A 16,437-nucleotide genomic window follows, 5' to 3' on the forward strand; every position below is an offset into this window, starting at 1 on the left:
ATCCCTCTCACAATTAAGATACCCCTTAATCATCACATAAGGCAAGGTATGAACTAAGTATGTTGTTTTTCAATTTATGGCTTTATTAAAACCCTGAAAAACAAGCTGGATATCCAAGAAAATCAAAGCAGTAAGGTCCCCGAAGTCTGCTCATCTGGGAAACAAAACAAGTACCATTTTTAGTCTTTACTTTTGGCAGGAAGTATGGCACAAGTATTAGGATGGATCCCTTATTGTTCCAAACTGATAAAATACAGCTTCAGCTTGTACTAATAAAACCTGAGAAACAGGCAGAAGGTCAAGCAGCACCACCACAAAAGAAAATACAATTTAGGGGGGGGGGAAAGACAATTTGTAGCATGCGAGCATAACAGAACTTGCTAAGAGACTACCATACAGTTTGCTCAGAGTAGGAAAAAATACTGAAAAGGGGCTTGAGCAGACTAATTAAGTGCCTTGGATTATAATGACAAAGCTGAGAGACTTTTGTGTGTTACACAGTGGGTCTTGATCCTATATTTAAAGCCCAAATGCTTCTATCAAAATAGTATAGGAAAAGTTATATCCTTTCTTTCCACACAAGTTCTCATTAACATAACAGAAAACCTTCAGAAATGAAGGCAGGTCTTCTTAACAGCCTACGCAAGTGGGGCAGAACTTCAGGTTTCAAAGGAAATGCAAATAATTTGTTTCATCTTAGAAAACCAATGGAGAAACACAGCAAAACCAAAACTGGTAACATAATTCATTTAGTCTCTGCATGGACTGAATAAGTATTTCAGCTGACACGCACACAAATCAAAATCCTGTTCTGAATGGGACAGTACATTATTTTATAATGAGAACCAGGAAGAGAGAAGTGGAAATTAAATTAACTGCTTTTAAATAACATTTATAGAACTAAAAGATATGACACTAAAAAGCAACTCGATGCACTCTGAATTTTTCTACTTTCTGAAAAAAACCCAGTATATTTACTTTTTCAATGTTAAGAATCAAACTGTATTAACATGACATGTTAGATGAAAACAGTGAATTACCTTTCCTGACAGCGGACCCACTGCTGGCCTTTTCCTTTGAGCATACCCAGACAATCGGTAACAGTAGTGAGGCTTACAGTAGAATTTACCTGCAGATAAAAGACGAATGATGGTCAGCAATGAGAATGCAGCAGTTTTGCACAATATAAACATCCATTTCACCGCAACTTATTTTCTGATGCCATTTCTGTCGCTCCATCTAGTTTATTCACTACACATGGAGGCAAACGCTGTCTAAAGTTTTCACTCAGCCCTCCTCTCTCCCCCTCCTAGCGAGACTCCTTTCCATTGGGTGCCTGACAGCCATTTAGTTTAAAATCCTATCAAACACCAAAGCAAAGCTGTGTGGTATCACATGCTAACAATGCGGCAGTGTGTGAGGAACAAAGAAATCATCACATGAAAAGCTGGCAGAAGCACTTTTGGAAAAAGCAAGAATGAATACAACCAGCAGAGGAAAGTGGGAGAGGACGGTGTTAACTCCCAAAGAACCATCTCTAGAAATGCACAGTGGCTACTTGTGGAAAGGACAATCTAGTGATAATTCATTTTCACAATTAAAACCTTTTGTGACACTACTGGTTTAGTAACACTCAAGAAGTATACATGGGTTTTCACCCATATCTGAACACGGTCAGAAAGCCAAAACAGCACTAGTAATACCATAATACAAAGAATAATAATAGCAGCAAATGGACGGCACATAATTACCTTCCAGTAGACTGCTGTCAAGGTATCCTGCTTGGTATACGCAGCCCACAGCATCTCCCCCACTATCCTATTCCTACAACTTTGTTAATGCATTTCAAACCTATATTCTGACCTTTGTCCCTTCCTCTGGTTTGTCTGTATTTGCACATGCTTTGGTTTAGGAAGGAAAAGTGACAAACCCTATCTTTTGAGAAGCCTCTGCTTAAATAAACTTCCATTAACATTCACTTTTTCTAAAACCTCCTTTTTCAAATTGTCTGAAGAGAGCAACAACAGAAAAGCTTTTACATAAAAATTCTCAGACTTTGAAGCCTAAAACCAGACACTGACTGCAGAATGCTGCAGAATGCCCATCAGTCCAAACAGCTAGATGAACAGCAACAATGTGGGTATAGCTTTGCGATTTTTTTCTCTCAAAGAAAACCCAGAATGAAAGACAAGCTAAATTTTCACAATTATTAGATTAGATGGGATACCACATATTTCTATTTGGCCATATCTGCTTCATATACATACACAACAGTGAGGCATATAATATCATTTCAGAATCAATGCTATAAGGGTGCTGAAACTCCAAGCTTTGTGTTTGCTTCATTGAGAACTATCTGGCCATAAAAATGCATACGTAAGCTTGCTGGCAGAGGAAATCACTAAATCTGGCAGCAAAACTGTTTCAGCCCATACAGCTGACAGAGGATCTCAGTCTGTTATTGCTAAACATATAGTCAGATATTCAGCTACTTGTGAGTGTCCAAAATAACAGCAGTGCTCAAAAAAATGCATCCTCCTCAACTCTGATTAACTGCTGAAGCTTTTACTTTTAGATGTTGGTTTCAAAATTATCATTGGCCCCTTTAAACTCGCGTTCCAAGTCTGCTGACCTTCCGGCCAAGTAAGAATGGGGTTTTTATTCCTTACTGGAAGCCACATTTGATGATTCTAAGTTTCCTCAACTCTTTGTGACTGATCAAGTCCAATACCTAAAGTTATTATTTAATACATCACCAATAGATAATTTTGGTTCTTTTTGCCCCTTAAGCCTAGATGATGTTTCCATGGCCATTATTGTATTTCTGCAAAAAAGATTCTTCCAAGCTACATGCAAGAAGACACCTATCAATTTTGTAACATTTCAGTCTACAGTAGAATATTCTGGAGCTTCATCCTGTGGCATATCAGTTTATAATTTGTACTTCATTTTTGCCTCAATGAGAGGGGAAAACTATCGGTACTAACACTTCTTTCCTGTTATTTTGGTTTCTACACCATCATGTCTGAGGAGAATCCTCACTAGTTTTACATCATTTTGCACTTATTTTCCTACTGAGATATGAGTAAAGATAAACGGCATCTGTAGGAGAAAATAAAGGCATACCTGCTGATATGAATAAAGTTTATGTGAGATATTTTGTCTTATTTTTTTCTTTCAGAAACTGAAATTTCTGACAATCACCGCTCAAGCAAAGAATGCAACACATTGCTACTTTTAGAAGATTGCTTTTCAAAAGTGATGCGTTATTTCAAATTATTGCTTTCAATATGCAAACTTTATTGATAAATTGAGTTTCATTTGCTGCCATATTGTCTGGTTTCTCAGATTTCTTAGGTATATCTGAAGCTTCCCTTAGTTCTTAGCATGTTAGAATCTGTTAATTGAGTCATCAGTAGGTTTTCCAATCATATTCCTTCCTCCTCAGTCTATCAGATACAGAAAACAAGAGTCATTACTGAATCTTCTGTAAATACTTCAACAACACTTTCACTCTCTATATAACATTAACTTCTACTCAACTTCAATGCTCCATTTTTCACTATATATAAACAAAACTTACACTGTAATGAGCTATTATCACCACCCCTGATTATAAAGTTTCTATTTTAGTCCCTCTAAAATAAACATACAGTGTTGGACAGTAGTGATATCTTCAAGAACAAAAATCTGACTGCATTTTTCTCCAACATGTTATTTTCTCTTAAGTGGTATTAAAAAGTAAGGAGTTTCCTCATTTGACAGTACTGAAACAAGAGTAAAGGGTCTAACCTTCAAACTCAGCCTCCAAACCCTTTCAAAGCACCCAACTACTAACTGTTTCTTTGCATTCTAGCAGCTGCTATCATGTCAAATTAATTCCCAACAGCTCAGTTATTTTGCTGTCAGCGTTACCTGGCCACAGGAAATTCATACCATTTCAACAGTTTGAGAGTTGGTGTCTTTGGAATGGAAGTTAGTCTCTCCTCTGACTCACCAAATAATTTTAAGCAAAGGAAAAGTTGAAATCACTACATGGACTTCCAGGACAGTCAAGATAAATCTGAGAAAACGGCAATTTCTCTTACCATCTTCAATATCATAGGCGTAAGATGACAAGCGCAGAGTTGTCGCACAGTATTCACACTTGAAGCAACTGCGGTGGAAGAACTTGCCTTCAGCACTCAGCCTCTCCATCACGTAGACTCGCTTGCGGCAGAAGTAACAGACATCACTGCCTCCCAGGTTTTGGGGGAACTCCTTTTTGAGTGAGCCCTAGACAGAAATAAGCATGGCTAAATTAGTGTGTGTCCAGCCTCATCAAGATTGCAGGGTTATATTTTCTCTTCATTTATGCAGATACAGGAGCATCTGGATGCTTCAGTTTTCCACACATGGATGCTGCAGTTCTTGGACACAATTCAGAGGTTTAACCAGGACACCAAAAACTAACCTTATTGTCCAGGGAAGAAGGTCCTAGGATGCCATGCTTACAAATGTCAGGAGCAAAATAAGCTCTACATGGAAGAGCGGACACCAGTACTATTAATGACGACCTTGAAATAAATGACTGATAGAGGCATATGATAGAAAGCCAAAACCATTAGGAATCCTTCAAATAGAAATTCTTAGACCTACATTAGCAAAAGCAGTATCTCCTTCAAAAAAAAAATAATGCAGAATAGCCCAAGTGGATCAAACACATCTTCATAAATGTGATAAGCAGTTTCTCAAATGTTTATGGACAACTCTTGGATGCTGAGATCAAATTAAAACACTTTGCAAGGAAAAAGAGGGCAAGAGTGAGGGCAGATGGAGAAAGAGAAATTAAGTCTTATACAAAGCTATGACAGATTCCATCAGTAGTAGTAACAACTGGACACTCACAATACGTCAGATCTACAGTACATCTAATCACAAACACGCACCATCTTCTGTACATCGTCTTACCAGTTCCTTCTTGTCTAGAAGGGTTTTGGGTTGCTCTTTCCTTTGAAGCTGATTGGCTATCTGCTCAGCCAATGAGCTCACTCCGCCTGTGTACATCTTTATATACTTCTACCAGATGGATGGAATAAAACAATAGGGCAGTAAGGAAAGAAAAAAAAAATCAAATTAAAAAAATGACTAAAATGGTAATAGATTAGGTGGTGAAAAGGTGCAGAGAGGTCAAATCATGCCAAGACAGTGGACAATATGAAGTGACAAGTAGTAACAGCAAAGCTAGTGTCATCAGAAATCACCAGCACAGTCCAGGATCAACAGTAACAACAGAAAAGAAGACGGCTTGCATTTTGCTTTCTCTAAGTGCTCTAGAAATACTATGATGATGAAGAAAGCAGATCTTATTTTTACTTGTGGAGTATTTTGCACCTAGAAACCTGAGCACAGACACTTCTCAAAGACAAGGCCAAATATAGGTTAAGATTTTAGGTTCCAGGTAAATCTGGCAACAGAAATGAAGACCTTTTAGAAGACGTTACGTAGTCTAATGCAACATACTGATGCCAAAAGCATAATTATATGCTTAGCAACTGGAAAGAATTCATTTATAGAGCATTCATAGAGCAGGGGAAATCCTTAAATGAGGAACTCAAAATGATTCAAGAAAATGAATTATTCCAATGCTAAAAGTACAGAGAGTTTATATGGAAAAAGATGCAAGAGCTTCATCCAAAGCATTAAAGCCATACCTGCATACATCTGGAACATACACTTGCTCAGCTGTGTACGTGGCTTTATGGCTAGGCTTTTTTCCATCATGGCTATTGACTGACTCTGTAACTTTGCCTATCTAAAACCTCTCCAGTATTCCAAGAAACCTAGGCAGGTTGGCTGCTACCTTAGATCCTGAGATGGTAGAAAATGAGTATTTGCAAGCCAAGGTCAGTCACTGCACGAGTGGAGGTAGTGTTTTTCACAGGAAATATTTACAACCATTGGCAATAATTACATGGTTAGGAAAATCATGTGGTGACATCCATGTTAGCTCAATCACACTGCAAACACCATGTATTTGACTCAGAACAGCAAGGGACACACCAAGCAATTTTCCTTTTCCACGCAAAGAAGCATTATGAATATTTCTAGCTGGAGTCTCCTCAGCAAATGAATGATCATCAGAGAGGCACTCCAGCTTCTGGCAAGTGTAAAATACCAAGGATAACAGTATTCTGAAGGAAAGGACTAAAGTTGTATTTCAAAAACTCCTTTACTTATATAGCAGAACTTGTTTGAAGCACGCTAGTTATTTCCCACTACTAATAACACAACATAAATTTCCTAAGTGTGGTTCTTAGCCATTTAAGAATGTTTAAGAACTTCACATGTTCAGATATGAGAATACCAGGAAGCATCACAAAAACCAAAATTCACTACAAAATGGGTATTCCTTTGGAGAAAAAGATTTCAAAAATAGCATGCTCAGCCATCAGAAATTACTGCTGCTATCACTGAAGTCCTAATTCCTTAAGCTCTGTGCTACTGCAGTAATAAGGGTTTATTTCTACCCAAAAAGAAGTTCTACCTGTCTACTGATTCCACCCCAAAATGCAGAGCACTCACAGTATTTATATATGCTAGAAATAACAAGTGATTTGTCTTTCAAAATTTTCCAGGTTCCATATTCTTCCTTGGCTAATTTGTGCGCACATATATATATGTGCACAGTTGCCTTTCAACATCATATATCATATGTTGTCAAATATTACATTCAAAATGGTGCCCACTGGAAAAAATTTCTTCCTTTCATTGCACATTGATCTTTAACTGGAAACTATAATCATTTGGCCAAGAGTTTTCCATTTGCCTCAAAAGACTGGAAATCTTCGAGGCTTTTTAAGTTTCTTAAAAGACAGTTCAAGCTTTTCCATGGGAAAAACTTTCTTTTAGCAGAACCAGGTTTCCACTGAACAAGTTTTGATTCAAAACCTTCATCCAACCTTAACTGCAGATGCCTCAGGATCTTTAAATTTCTACCAGCACATAGGAAGTTTCATGCTTAAAAAGTGATCATGCTAATCTTAACTCACAATACCTTGGACTATTTGGCGTGGGAAATTTAGTTGCTGAATTGCTGATTTGGGGTTCTGTGTTTCTGACTTGTTTTTTTCCTTTACATCGCATCTGGCCTAACACTGGATCTTAAAAGAAGCATTTTATCTTTCTTCCCACAGGCAAAATCTTTCAAGATATACAGCGTTCTGCAATGTTTTTACGAGTGGGCAAAGAACCCACTCCTGCTTAGGTCAAATCGAGCTCCTGCTGTTTATATACGACAACGGCAATTAGTTCAAATTCTCAGTGATTTTTCAGAAAGCCAAAGTACTTTTTATTTCACACTATCCATTAAGCATATAGGCACAAACGCATTCTGTAGTTTGGCCCAAGACTCAGCGAAAGCAGCAAGCAAAACAAGAAAGCTTTACTGCAGCACCAGACTATCAGTGCTCAAAAAGACTGAATTGAGAGTGAGATGTACCAGAAGCTTTTCATTTACACCAAACATCAAATATATTTAGTTTCAAACTGCCTTATGGCTGACAAAAACCAACACAGGTTGCCTCTGGTTTCGCATTTGTGCATGAATCTGCACAGACATTGCGTTCTGCAGGTGAAGCGTTGCAAGCCCAGCCATCTCTTGTGGTGTGTCCTTGGCTGGTGGGACCAGGGTGGAGCAAGCAAACACAGCTGAGTGCACCTTGCAATGCTCAGGCTAATGCTACCTGTCGAAGAGAGTCAGATGAAGGTGAAGAAGGGCGATTAGAAGAACGGAGGCTAAGGGAGAGCTCCCACTGGTCAACAAAGAATCGGCGAGACGGTTCAGTCTCAGGCTAAAAAATAAAATAAAAATCAAAACAATCATACACAGCTATGGAGGGAAGAGAGGAGAAAATAAAAAAAAACCTCACACCCTTCTGTCCACCATAAAAAAAATTCTTAAAGACTCTTGTAGGAAAACTTGCAGAAAAATGTCCAGTGTATCTTCACCTTCTCCCTAGTGAGGCAGAGCAAGTTATTCTTAATTTGCTCTTTATTAAGTTTTTAAGTTCTTTAGAACCATTTGGAAGCAGTTACCTACTTCCACAGATGTCCAACCTCCGGTAACCCAACCAACTAAGCCACTGGCGTAGATCCCAAATCAATTTCCTCTGCTCCTCCGGTATCTCCCACTGTTCTGTGTCAGTGGCCCAAGGCACTAAGATCATATTTCAGGCCATGTGAGACCTCTTCTACATTTTAACTATATAAACCAAAAGCCTGCTCTCCTTGCGGATGGGAGAGAACGAAATTAACTTATATGTGTTGCAGTAATTAGCAGCAAATTCCCAAACTAACATTTACTCTAAGCAGATTGAAAACAACACACTAGAATGAATTAAACAATACAAAGCAATCTGCTGTTCTTGCTTACCAAATGGCAAACAAATCCCAAACTGAGAATCTGCATCCTTCTGAAACTGTTTCTTCACAGAAGAACCCAAAATTTGGTCTTCAACATACCCTGCTCATTATCTCTATGGCTCATTGTGCCTATCTCCCAAGAAATGCTTCACATTAATAGGAAAAAAAAAAATACCTAGAAGTGTCAGAAAAATAGCACTGCTAGAAACTGTGCATTCCTAGAAGTTATAATCTGGAAAGAAAAATACAAATTTCAAATATTTTACCGTCTTTTACAAGAAAATTATGTTTTTCATTATAAAAAGGAAAAATAAATATCATGCAGCTGCATGACCCATGAAAATAGTTATTTATAGCCACTTAAAATAGCCTAGCCTCAAGATTAAATCTACTGGACAAAATGCAAAATAGCTTGGCTTTCACAATTTCCCAAATTGAAAGAAATACAACTGTTTACTTTATACACAGATTTTTTTTGTACTTAAGATCATCATTTAACCAGATTTCTTTTCTGAAAATGGCTGTCCTTGCTTTCTTTCTCTTACTATTCTGTTTTTCTTGTTTTCTTCCCTTAAATCCTGCATCATAATCTATCGTAGCCTGCAGTGTTTCAACATCTGTTTCCTCTTTTTCCTCTCTGCCCTACCCACTTTATCCCTTCCTCTACTTTGTGTCCTTCATTTCCTCTATATTGACTCTCCTCCTTATTTCTGCACTATACAGAAATCAGTTTCAAAAAGAACTTCTACCTTTGCATTGTAACGCTGTTAATCTTTTCCACCCTCAAAAGGGGCTTAAAAGTGCTAGAGAGCAACACAAAAGGTCGGAGCAACATGTTTTGGTCTAGATGTTCATTTCTATTTCATCATTTCAACTGAGTAAGGAAATGCACATGAGGAGGCTGTCCTTGGATCATGCCTGAGGTCTTCAGTTGTGTCACTCATTAACAAATGGATCTTAATGTGTTCAGATTAGTATTCTTACCCAGCCTTTCATGGTTTCTTCTATGTCCTCAAATGCTATCTCAAATGCAGCCAAAGATTCACTTTGCCTTCCTGGAGAACAGCTTTTCTGACTTTAATTCTCAACAAGGACAGCATCCCCAAAAGAACAGCAATGGACGTGACCTAAATGTTACAAATTTCCTTTTGACATGGCTTGGAAAAGTTACGGCCACAAGCAAAAGTGCTGGGACAGTTTATACTCCAGCTCAAGAAGAAAGCTTGATTTTAGATGGTTAACTCAAACCAGTAAGTTATGAAAAATAACACAGAATCATAGAATCGCTTTGGTTGGAAAAGACCTTTAGGATCACTTATGCAGATGGTGTTTTCCAAAACCACTCTTCAGTTTGCCAAATACTGTTGAAGATAACTGAAAACAGAGATAGGGGCAGGCAAGTAGAAACGTAAGAAAGCACTGTTCAAACTGGCACGCTCCGATATGCCAAAGACAACACACTGGGGAGAAAATTAAGCACAAAACCAAACCAAACCAAAAATGTACACTAGTATCAAAGAAAACCTGCACAGGCTGCCAATTCTACCATTGGAAATAAGTATACAGGAAGTATGGACACAAAAGTAGTACTTCAGAGCCAGGAATTATGCTTGGAAAATGCAAATGTTCTTGCTTCCAGAAGCAAGTAAAATTTGTGAGCAACTGACTGGTAAACAACCACTGTGAGATGATTTGAGCTGGAGTGCAGCTGTTTTTCAGCGTGTATTCTGAAGCTTGGAGGCTGTTTTCTACCTTTTTGTTTGTATTGTGTTTTGAGAAACAGAAACATTGTCTTTCATCAAACAAGGAGACAGTTAAGAACTATTACAGCAAGTAGGATAAAAATACTACACAAAATAGGCTTGACCATGTCTTTTTAACCACGTGACTGTACAGCAATGGTCATCACATTTTGGTCAATTTTTCCATCCCTCTGACCCCAGATGTCACCGGTACCCGGCATCTCGCACTGATACAGGACACCAGATAGGCAGGGCTGTAGTCACCTGATGCCTCACTGCAGGTCTGGACTCCAGGAGGGCAGCAAGCTGACATGCCCTTTGTTCAACATTCTCAGGCACTTGGTCATCAGAAAATAAACGAGGAGATCTCTGTGAGATGAGGAAGGAGGGAGGAAGTAAACAAATCAGCCCAAAAAAAAAAAAAAAGCCCTAAAAGGAATAGACACTGAAATGCCAGGCAAAAGGTACAAAACTCACATGCGAAACAGTAAGAGCAGCTCCTACGTGAAGACTATGTTTATTTCCAATAAATGGAAACTATTTTTTTCCAGTGTCTACTGTTCTAATGAAGTGCTAAGCTTTGGCCCTCAAAGCCAAGAAAAAACAGTTGAATTAGTAGTTATTCACAACTCTCCTACCTAGGACTGCTGCAGCCAAAACCAAACAAGCGTGTGGCCTCTCCCTCTGGCATTACCATCCAAAAACAAACAAACAAAAAAGGTGGCTTTATCATGCATAAAGGAGCTTATTTGTCAACTTATTTCACCATAGTTCTTGATTATCAAACATTTCCTTTACTTATCTAAACCTGCATCTACTTGCATTTCTCAGATTTTGTGCACAGAAACATATATCATATACTTCAGTTCTCATAACGAATGAGTTCATCTTCACTGGTATATGAAAAGTGAATACTGTGCTTACCAAAGAGAGGATGCTTAATGAGACTTGCTGGCTGAAGCAAAGCACAGCAAAATCAAAGTATCACAGAAGCTGCCAGTTTTACTTTTGCAGCTTCACTGTCCTGCTTGTTCTTATTGCACTGTCATGTCAACACGCCCCAGGCATAATATTTGACACCTCTGCTATTCTGGTCTTCCCTATCAGTCTTCTTAAACTGTTGGGCAGTACACTTAGTGACATGGAAAAAGACCTGGCTTGTTGCCTGCTGTAGAAGACAAGAGTATCACCTGCAACATCACACAGCCTTCAGCTAATTTGTTTGTAGAGTTCAAAAGTAAATGGACCAGCAACTACAAACTTGTGCATGAAGAAACTTCAGGCTGGATCTGTCAACGATGCCAGGGTGCTGCTACGTATTGCTAACTGCATTCCAAAGCACAATGGAAAAGTGGGTTCACACCCAGTTTACGAGAAAACACTTTTCCCCATTCAAATGCATTAAGAATACTCTCTACTTTAAGCTGCTTTCAGTTCCACCTACTCCTTCCTACTAGATCATTTTCACTAAAACTATGGCCTATTATAAAGCTGTGGGCTTCTATGTCACTGCAGACACATGCTTATTCATTTTCTACTGCCTGTCAGAAAACATTCAGCCCACAAGAGTCTTTTGTTAGAACACAGTCTGAAAGTTGAAACAGTTTTATAGCTGGCTACCACTTATGACTTAATTCATTCAAAGCCTTTAATGGAATGTCAATTAATTTGTCAATATGAATTTAATTCAACCAATTCTTTTGAGTGCCTATCTTTAATTTTCCCATGCTTCTGCATAATACTGAGCTATTCAGACAGACTGCTGAATATTTCATTGTTAAGAAGGCTTCAAAATCTCTATACTAAATAATGCCTCATCATTTTTCCTTTTACTTTGGCCTGTAGGAGGCAGGATGGAATGCCAGTTGTTTAACCATCCAGAAAGCAAGCAGTGAGAACAATGCGACCGTGTTCACATGAATTAGCGCAAAACATGTCACTCTTATTGTTCTGCTACAGCCACAGCACACTTCATTAAAGGGGTGTAAGAGGAAAAGAAGAATTGGAAGAGCTTAAGTGCTAGATCTATGGCAAAAAAAAGCATATAGCAAACTGTTGATGAAGGCTTGCTATGCATTTATGTGGGTATCACACAGGAATAATCACTCCTGATTGACTCTCAGCAGTTCCAGCATGTTAATAGCAGCATTAGGATAAGTGTGTTTTACTATCCAGTGTATTTGCTCTCTGTATTGTACACATCCACCACAGCCTTGTGTCATCAGCACTCATGCCATTTGTACATGCTCTTTACCCTTTCCTGTCTGGGACTCTGCTCCCCAGGATAGTCAGCACCAGGCTCCCTGTTTCTCTGCAGGCAACAAATTATGAGCTTAACAACAATCACAGACCAACTTCCTAGTCAAAACACACTTCATCTGTTTTTTCTTACCATGCAGGCAGAAAGGAGGCCATAGTGACAGTTATTAAGAGTATTTTAAACCTGGCAATAATAGCTTGCCTCCTGTAGGGAATTTTTTAAAAAACATATATATTCATATTAGGTCAGCAAACCACAATATATTACCACAATGTAACAGAATTAGTACAATAAAGATGGTAAGACACTCAATATAACTCATACTGTGATGTTAGATCAAAAGAAGGAAATGGAAAGTTTAAAAGAAGTGGCAGAATGAATGCATTAGAAGTGCTGAAGTACAAATTTAAAAGAAAAAATAAATCAGTGTAACAAGGACATAGATCTATCTGACCCGCTATGAGGCCTGGGCCAAGACAATTTCAGGAAAAGAAATGATTCCTAAGGAAAAAAGAACGTCTCCAAAAGCAGACCCCTCAACTGAGCCTAACAGACCAGCTCTGTAGCACAGGGAGTAAAAATTCCTCAGAGTTAAAAGGAGGAAGCCTTTTTTTTTTTAATCATTTGTTTGAGCAAGAAGACAGGAAAAAAGAGTTTCCTACAAGACACAACACAGAAAATGGCCAAAGTACACTTGGAGCCAGCAGTAGCTGGCTCTCATGACAGAACAAGGCAACCAAAAAGTCACAGGACAAACAAACACTTGGGGAAACTAGGAAGGGAAAACATAGAGGTAAGGGGTCCTTAGGAACTGAAAGGCAATTCCTTTCTATGGAAAATGAATCCCATACCGCAGATTAAAAAGTAAAACTCAGCATTTAGCTGCCTTAGCTTCTCTTATTTGTAAGCTTGGGCAAAATCTTTCCTTCATAAAAACGTATCTGTCAAAATTTTCAAAGGATATTTACAAGAGGAAGGCAGCCAGCTATCACTTGATCTGATAATACTACACTCAACTCAGTTTAAATGCGGGCTTCGATAATGAAAAGGGCTTTCCCCACCCATTCTACCTAGACGTCCGTTCCTGTATCCTACCTTGCACCGCATGCTGTCTACAGTGTGCCAGAAAACTAACCACTATTTTTTTGCTAGAGCGGTTTTAAATCAAATCAGTAAGCAGACCTGACTTATTTTGCAGATGCAGACACCAGAGAGGCAGTGGAAAATGTGTGCTCCGGAGGCTGACAATAATTAGACCAGATTAACTGTGACATGTAACTACACTCAGAGAAAACACGGCAATAAGGCCAGTCAAACTTCATGTCCAAGAATAAGTCTTGTCTACTCTGCTGAAAGGTAATACGCCTTTACAGAGCTTATAGGCATAAAAGTATTCAGAAAATAAACATTTTCCACCTATAGGGAAATTTACTTGTACAATCCTTACTTAAAGTTATGGGAGTGCTATGGAACTGCAGCTCAAGATTAGTTCAGGATTGATCAGCGAGGAGTGGAATTTATTACCGCAGTAGGAAAATGAAAAAAAAGGATACAACTCAAATAAGCACAATAACCACATACAAAAAGACACAAATATTAAAGGATTTCAGGTAATATTCAACTACAAGGACAACACATGTGCAAAAACATCTGGATGCACATTTATACACCGTGTTCAGAACAGCTCTCACTGCTCCAAATACAAAATCAGACAGACTGAACACAAACTCTTGTGAGACAAAGGCCTGAATGTGAAGGAAACAGAAGGATCACAATGGACATTGTGGCCAGTACAATACTCAAAAAAAGCACTTCATACAAGTAATCCTAGAAGAGTTTCATGTATACAAGGGCAAAATTTTAGTCACACCTGTTTAAATGAAGAGTAGAGAAGCAGAAAAGTGGCATTTTCTTTCCCTGCATTACTCCAATCTTTTCATTTCTATTTTGTTGCAAATCAAAACTGAGAAAAGCTACTGTAATTACAATTTACCCTGAACTAAAATCTCAGGGTCTCCAGTGGATCAGATAAAAAATCATAATCATGCTTCTGGTGAGCTATATGCTGACCTGTGTTTCTAACCTAATAGGGTGAAGAAGCCCTATCACCAGCTGAAAAAAGAAAATTGGAAATGCATTTGTAAATGGGATATCCAATAACTGATCTAGTCACTTGTACAAGCAGTAATGAAGAGAGAGGGACAGAGCATGCAGAGGGAATCACCTGCTGCCTGGGATACGGTGGAGAGGGAGGTGGAGTGTAAGAAGAGAGCATGATCACTTTTTTGGGGCAGGTCCGACAACGTTCCTTAGTCCTCAGCTTTTTTTAAAACAGAAAAAGAATTAAAAATCATCATAATGGTAGAAAATTGATAACATTACCATTGGCTTTGGTGAGACAGGCCAGAATGCATAAACTGAGAGACCACGATCTCACACTTCTCAGGAATGACCTAATGCCACATTTCTTCTGAAGCTGAAAGACCCAAGTTTTTCACCCACAGCCCCATGATCACACGTCCATTTAACAGATACTTCTAAGGGCAGCCAATGAACTTGTATCAATCATCAACTAAACCAACAGTTCCTGGCTTACGATCAGCAAAAGGTACAACTTGGAACTCTCCATAGCACAGTTGGACTGCTCTCTTTGCATCAGGAAAAACTACTTATTGCTGTGCCTTGTGATGTTTAAAAATATCCATCCTGCTGACTCTTGCTTGCATTTCATCAACAATACAACTCAAGTCATGGTTGGTCTGTTCTCAGCTTCAGATCCTTCCTCTCTAATTTACAAATATTAAACCATCTCACGCCAGTTAAACCATCCTCCACCATTCCACAAGAATGGACGTACAGCTGTTTTATAGCCAAAATGTGGCTGTATCTAATAGTCTAAATATTACCCAAGGCACATACACGTCCTCCTCATTTTAATATGCCAGAAAACACACCTTTCTAGTTCTCCGCCTCCTTACTATATACAATATTTTCTACACCAATTCTTGATTACTAATATATCTTCTGCCTGAGTTTTCCTTTTCTTTTGAGTTCTCACCAGAGCACATCTCAAAATTGTTGCACTCGGAAAAAAAAAGAATGCTGTGCATCCATAGCCACTGTTAGATAGCCTTCGAAGAAACTCTCTTTAATGATACTACAGATGATCACTACTGCTCTTACAGCTGAGCTGGCACTAACATCTGTTTCGGTGTTTTCTTCCCTTTGAGGGAAAAAAAAAATAATCACCAAGTCTTCTGTTTTAAACAGATGCTACAAGCGGCTTAAACTAAAATACATGATTTTGCACTGGAGTGGATGAGGAATATTTATATGCTGTTTCAAAAGGCTCAGCTGTGAAGTCACTAATTTCTAGCTGTCCGTGGACTTTGGTCTGACCATGGCCGAGTCTGCATTTCAAATTTCAAAATTTTCACAAACTTGTATATTTTTCCATGGCGAGTCTCAGAATATAACATCATATAGGTATATGAAGTACATGCTCAGTCCTCCAGTAGCATGCATTTCTGAGCATACAAAGACGGCTACAGGAAAGAGGAAAAATACATCAACAGATTTAAGCAAGAAATTAAGCAGGAAAAACAATATTTGCAGAAAGTATTTGCACTGTAAGTCCTCTTCTGTTGAGATTTCAACTCAGTTAGTCATTGCATATCTTCACAAACCACAGTTCCAACAAGATTACTGAAAAGAGTTTGCACTGCTGCACCCTGATCACGCTTCAGGAAACTATCTCAAAAGAACAAGAATCAGATCTCCAGAGGCAGAAAAGGTGTGCACCAAAAGACACGTGATCTCCATCTTACAAGCATCTTTGTACATATCACTGATTTAAGCTTAAGTATTACACCTATATCTTGTTGCTGTTATGAGACCTATGAAATTGTAGCAGAAAACTGCTGAAGGTGGAACTCCGGAAAGTGGGAGTCCAGACTCCCATAAGGTGGAAGTCTGAAAAGACAGTACAAAATTCAGCTAAAAAGGCTCGTCTTCCAGGTAGATCCTCTTTCT

The 16,437-nt window shown here is 38.6% G+C and overlaps 1 protein-coding gene across 25 annotated transcripts in view; it reads right to left on the reverse strand.

Moving 5' to 3' along the window:
* MICAL3 (microtubule associated monooxygenase, calponin and LIM domain containing 3) overlaps window positions 1–16,437 on the reverse strand; it is a 187,381-nt gene that overhangs the window by 70,439 nt on the left and 100,505 nt on the right. For 17 of the 25 annotated variants that reach the window (XM_065036621.1, XM_065036593.1, XM_065036600.1 and 14 more), the window contains 7 exons: window positions 14,630–14,725; window positions 12,400–12,456; window positions 10,410–10,514; window positions 7,725–7,832; window positions 4,951–5,058; window positions 4,089–4,275; window positions 1,041–1,129 (listed from right to left, as the gene is read on the reverse strand). In XM_065036621.1, the coding sequence (XP_064892693.1) occupies window positions 1,041–1,129; window positions 4,089–4,275; window positions 4,951–5,058; window positions 7,725–7,832; window positions 10,410–10,514; window positions 12,400–12,456; window positions 14,630–14,725 (750 nt within the window). The remainder of the gene's footprint in view (window positions 1–1,040; window positions 1,130–4,088; window positions 4,276–4,950; window positions 5,059–7,724; window positions 7,833–10,409; window positions 10,515–12,399; window positions 12,457–14,629; window positions 14,726–16,437) is intronic. The other 8 variants (XM_065036730.1, XM_065036758.1, XM_065036741.1 and 5 more) reach the window with 2 other exon arrangements.

This window comes from Columba livia, chromosome 1 (genome assembly GCF_036013475.1).
Source record: "Columba livia isolate bColLiv1 breed racing homer chromosome 1, bColLiv1.pat.W.v2, whole genome shotgun sequence".
NCBI lineage: Eukaryota > Metazoa > Chordata > Aves > Columbiformes > Columbidae > Columba > Columba livia.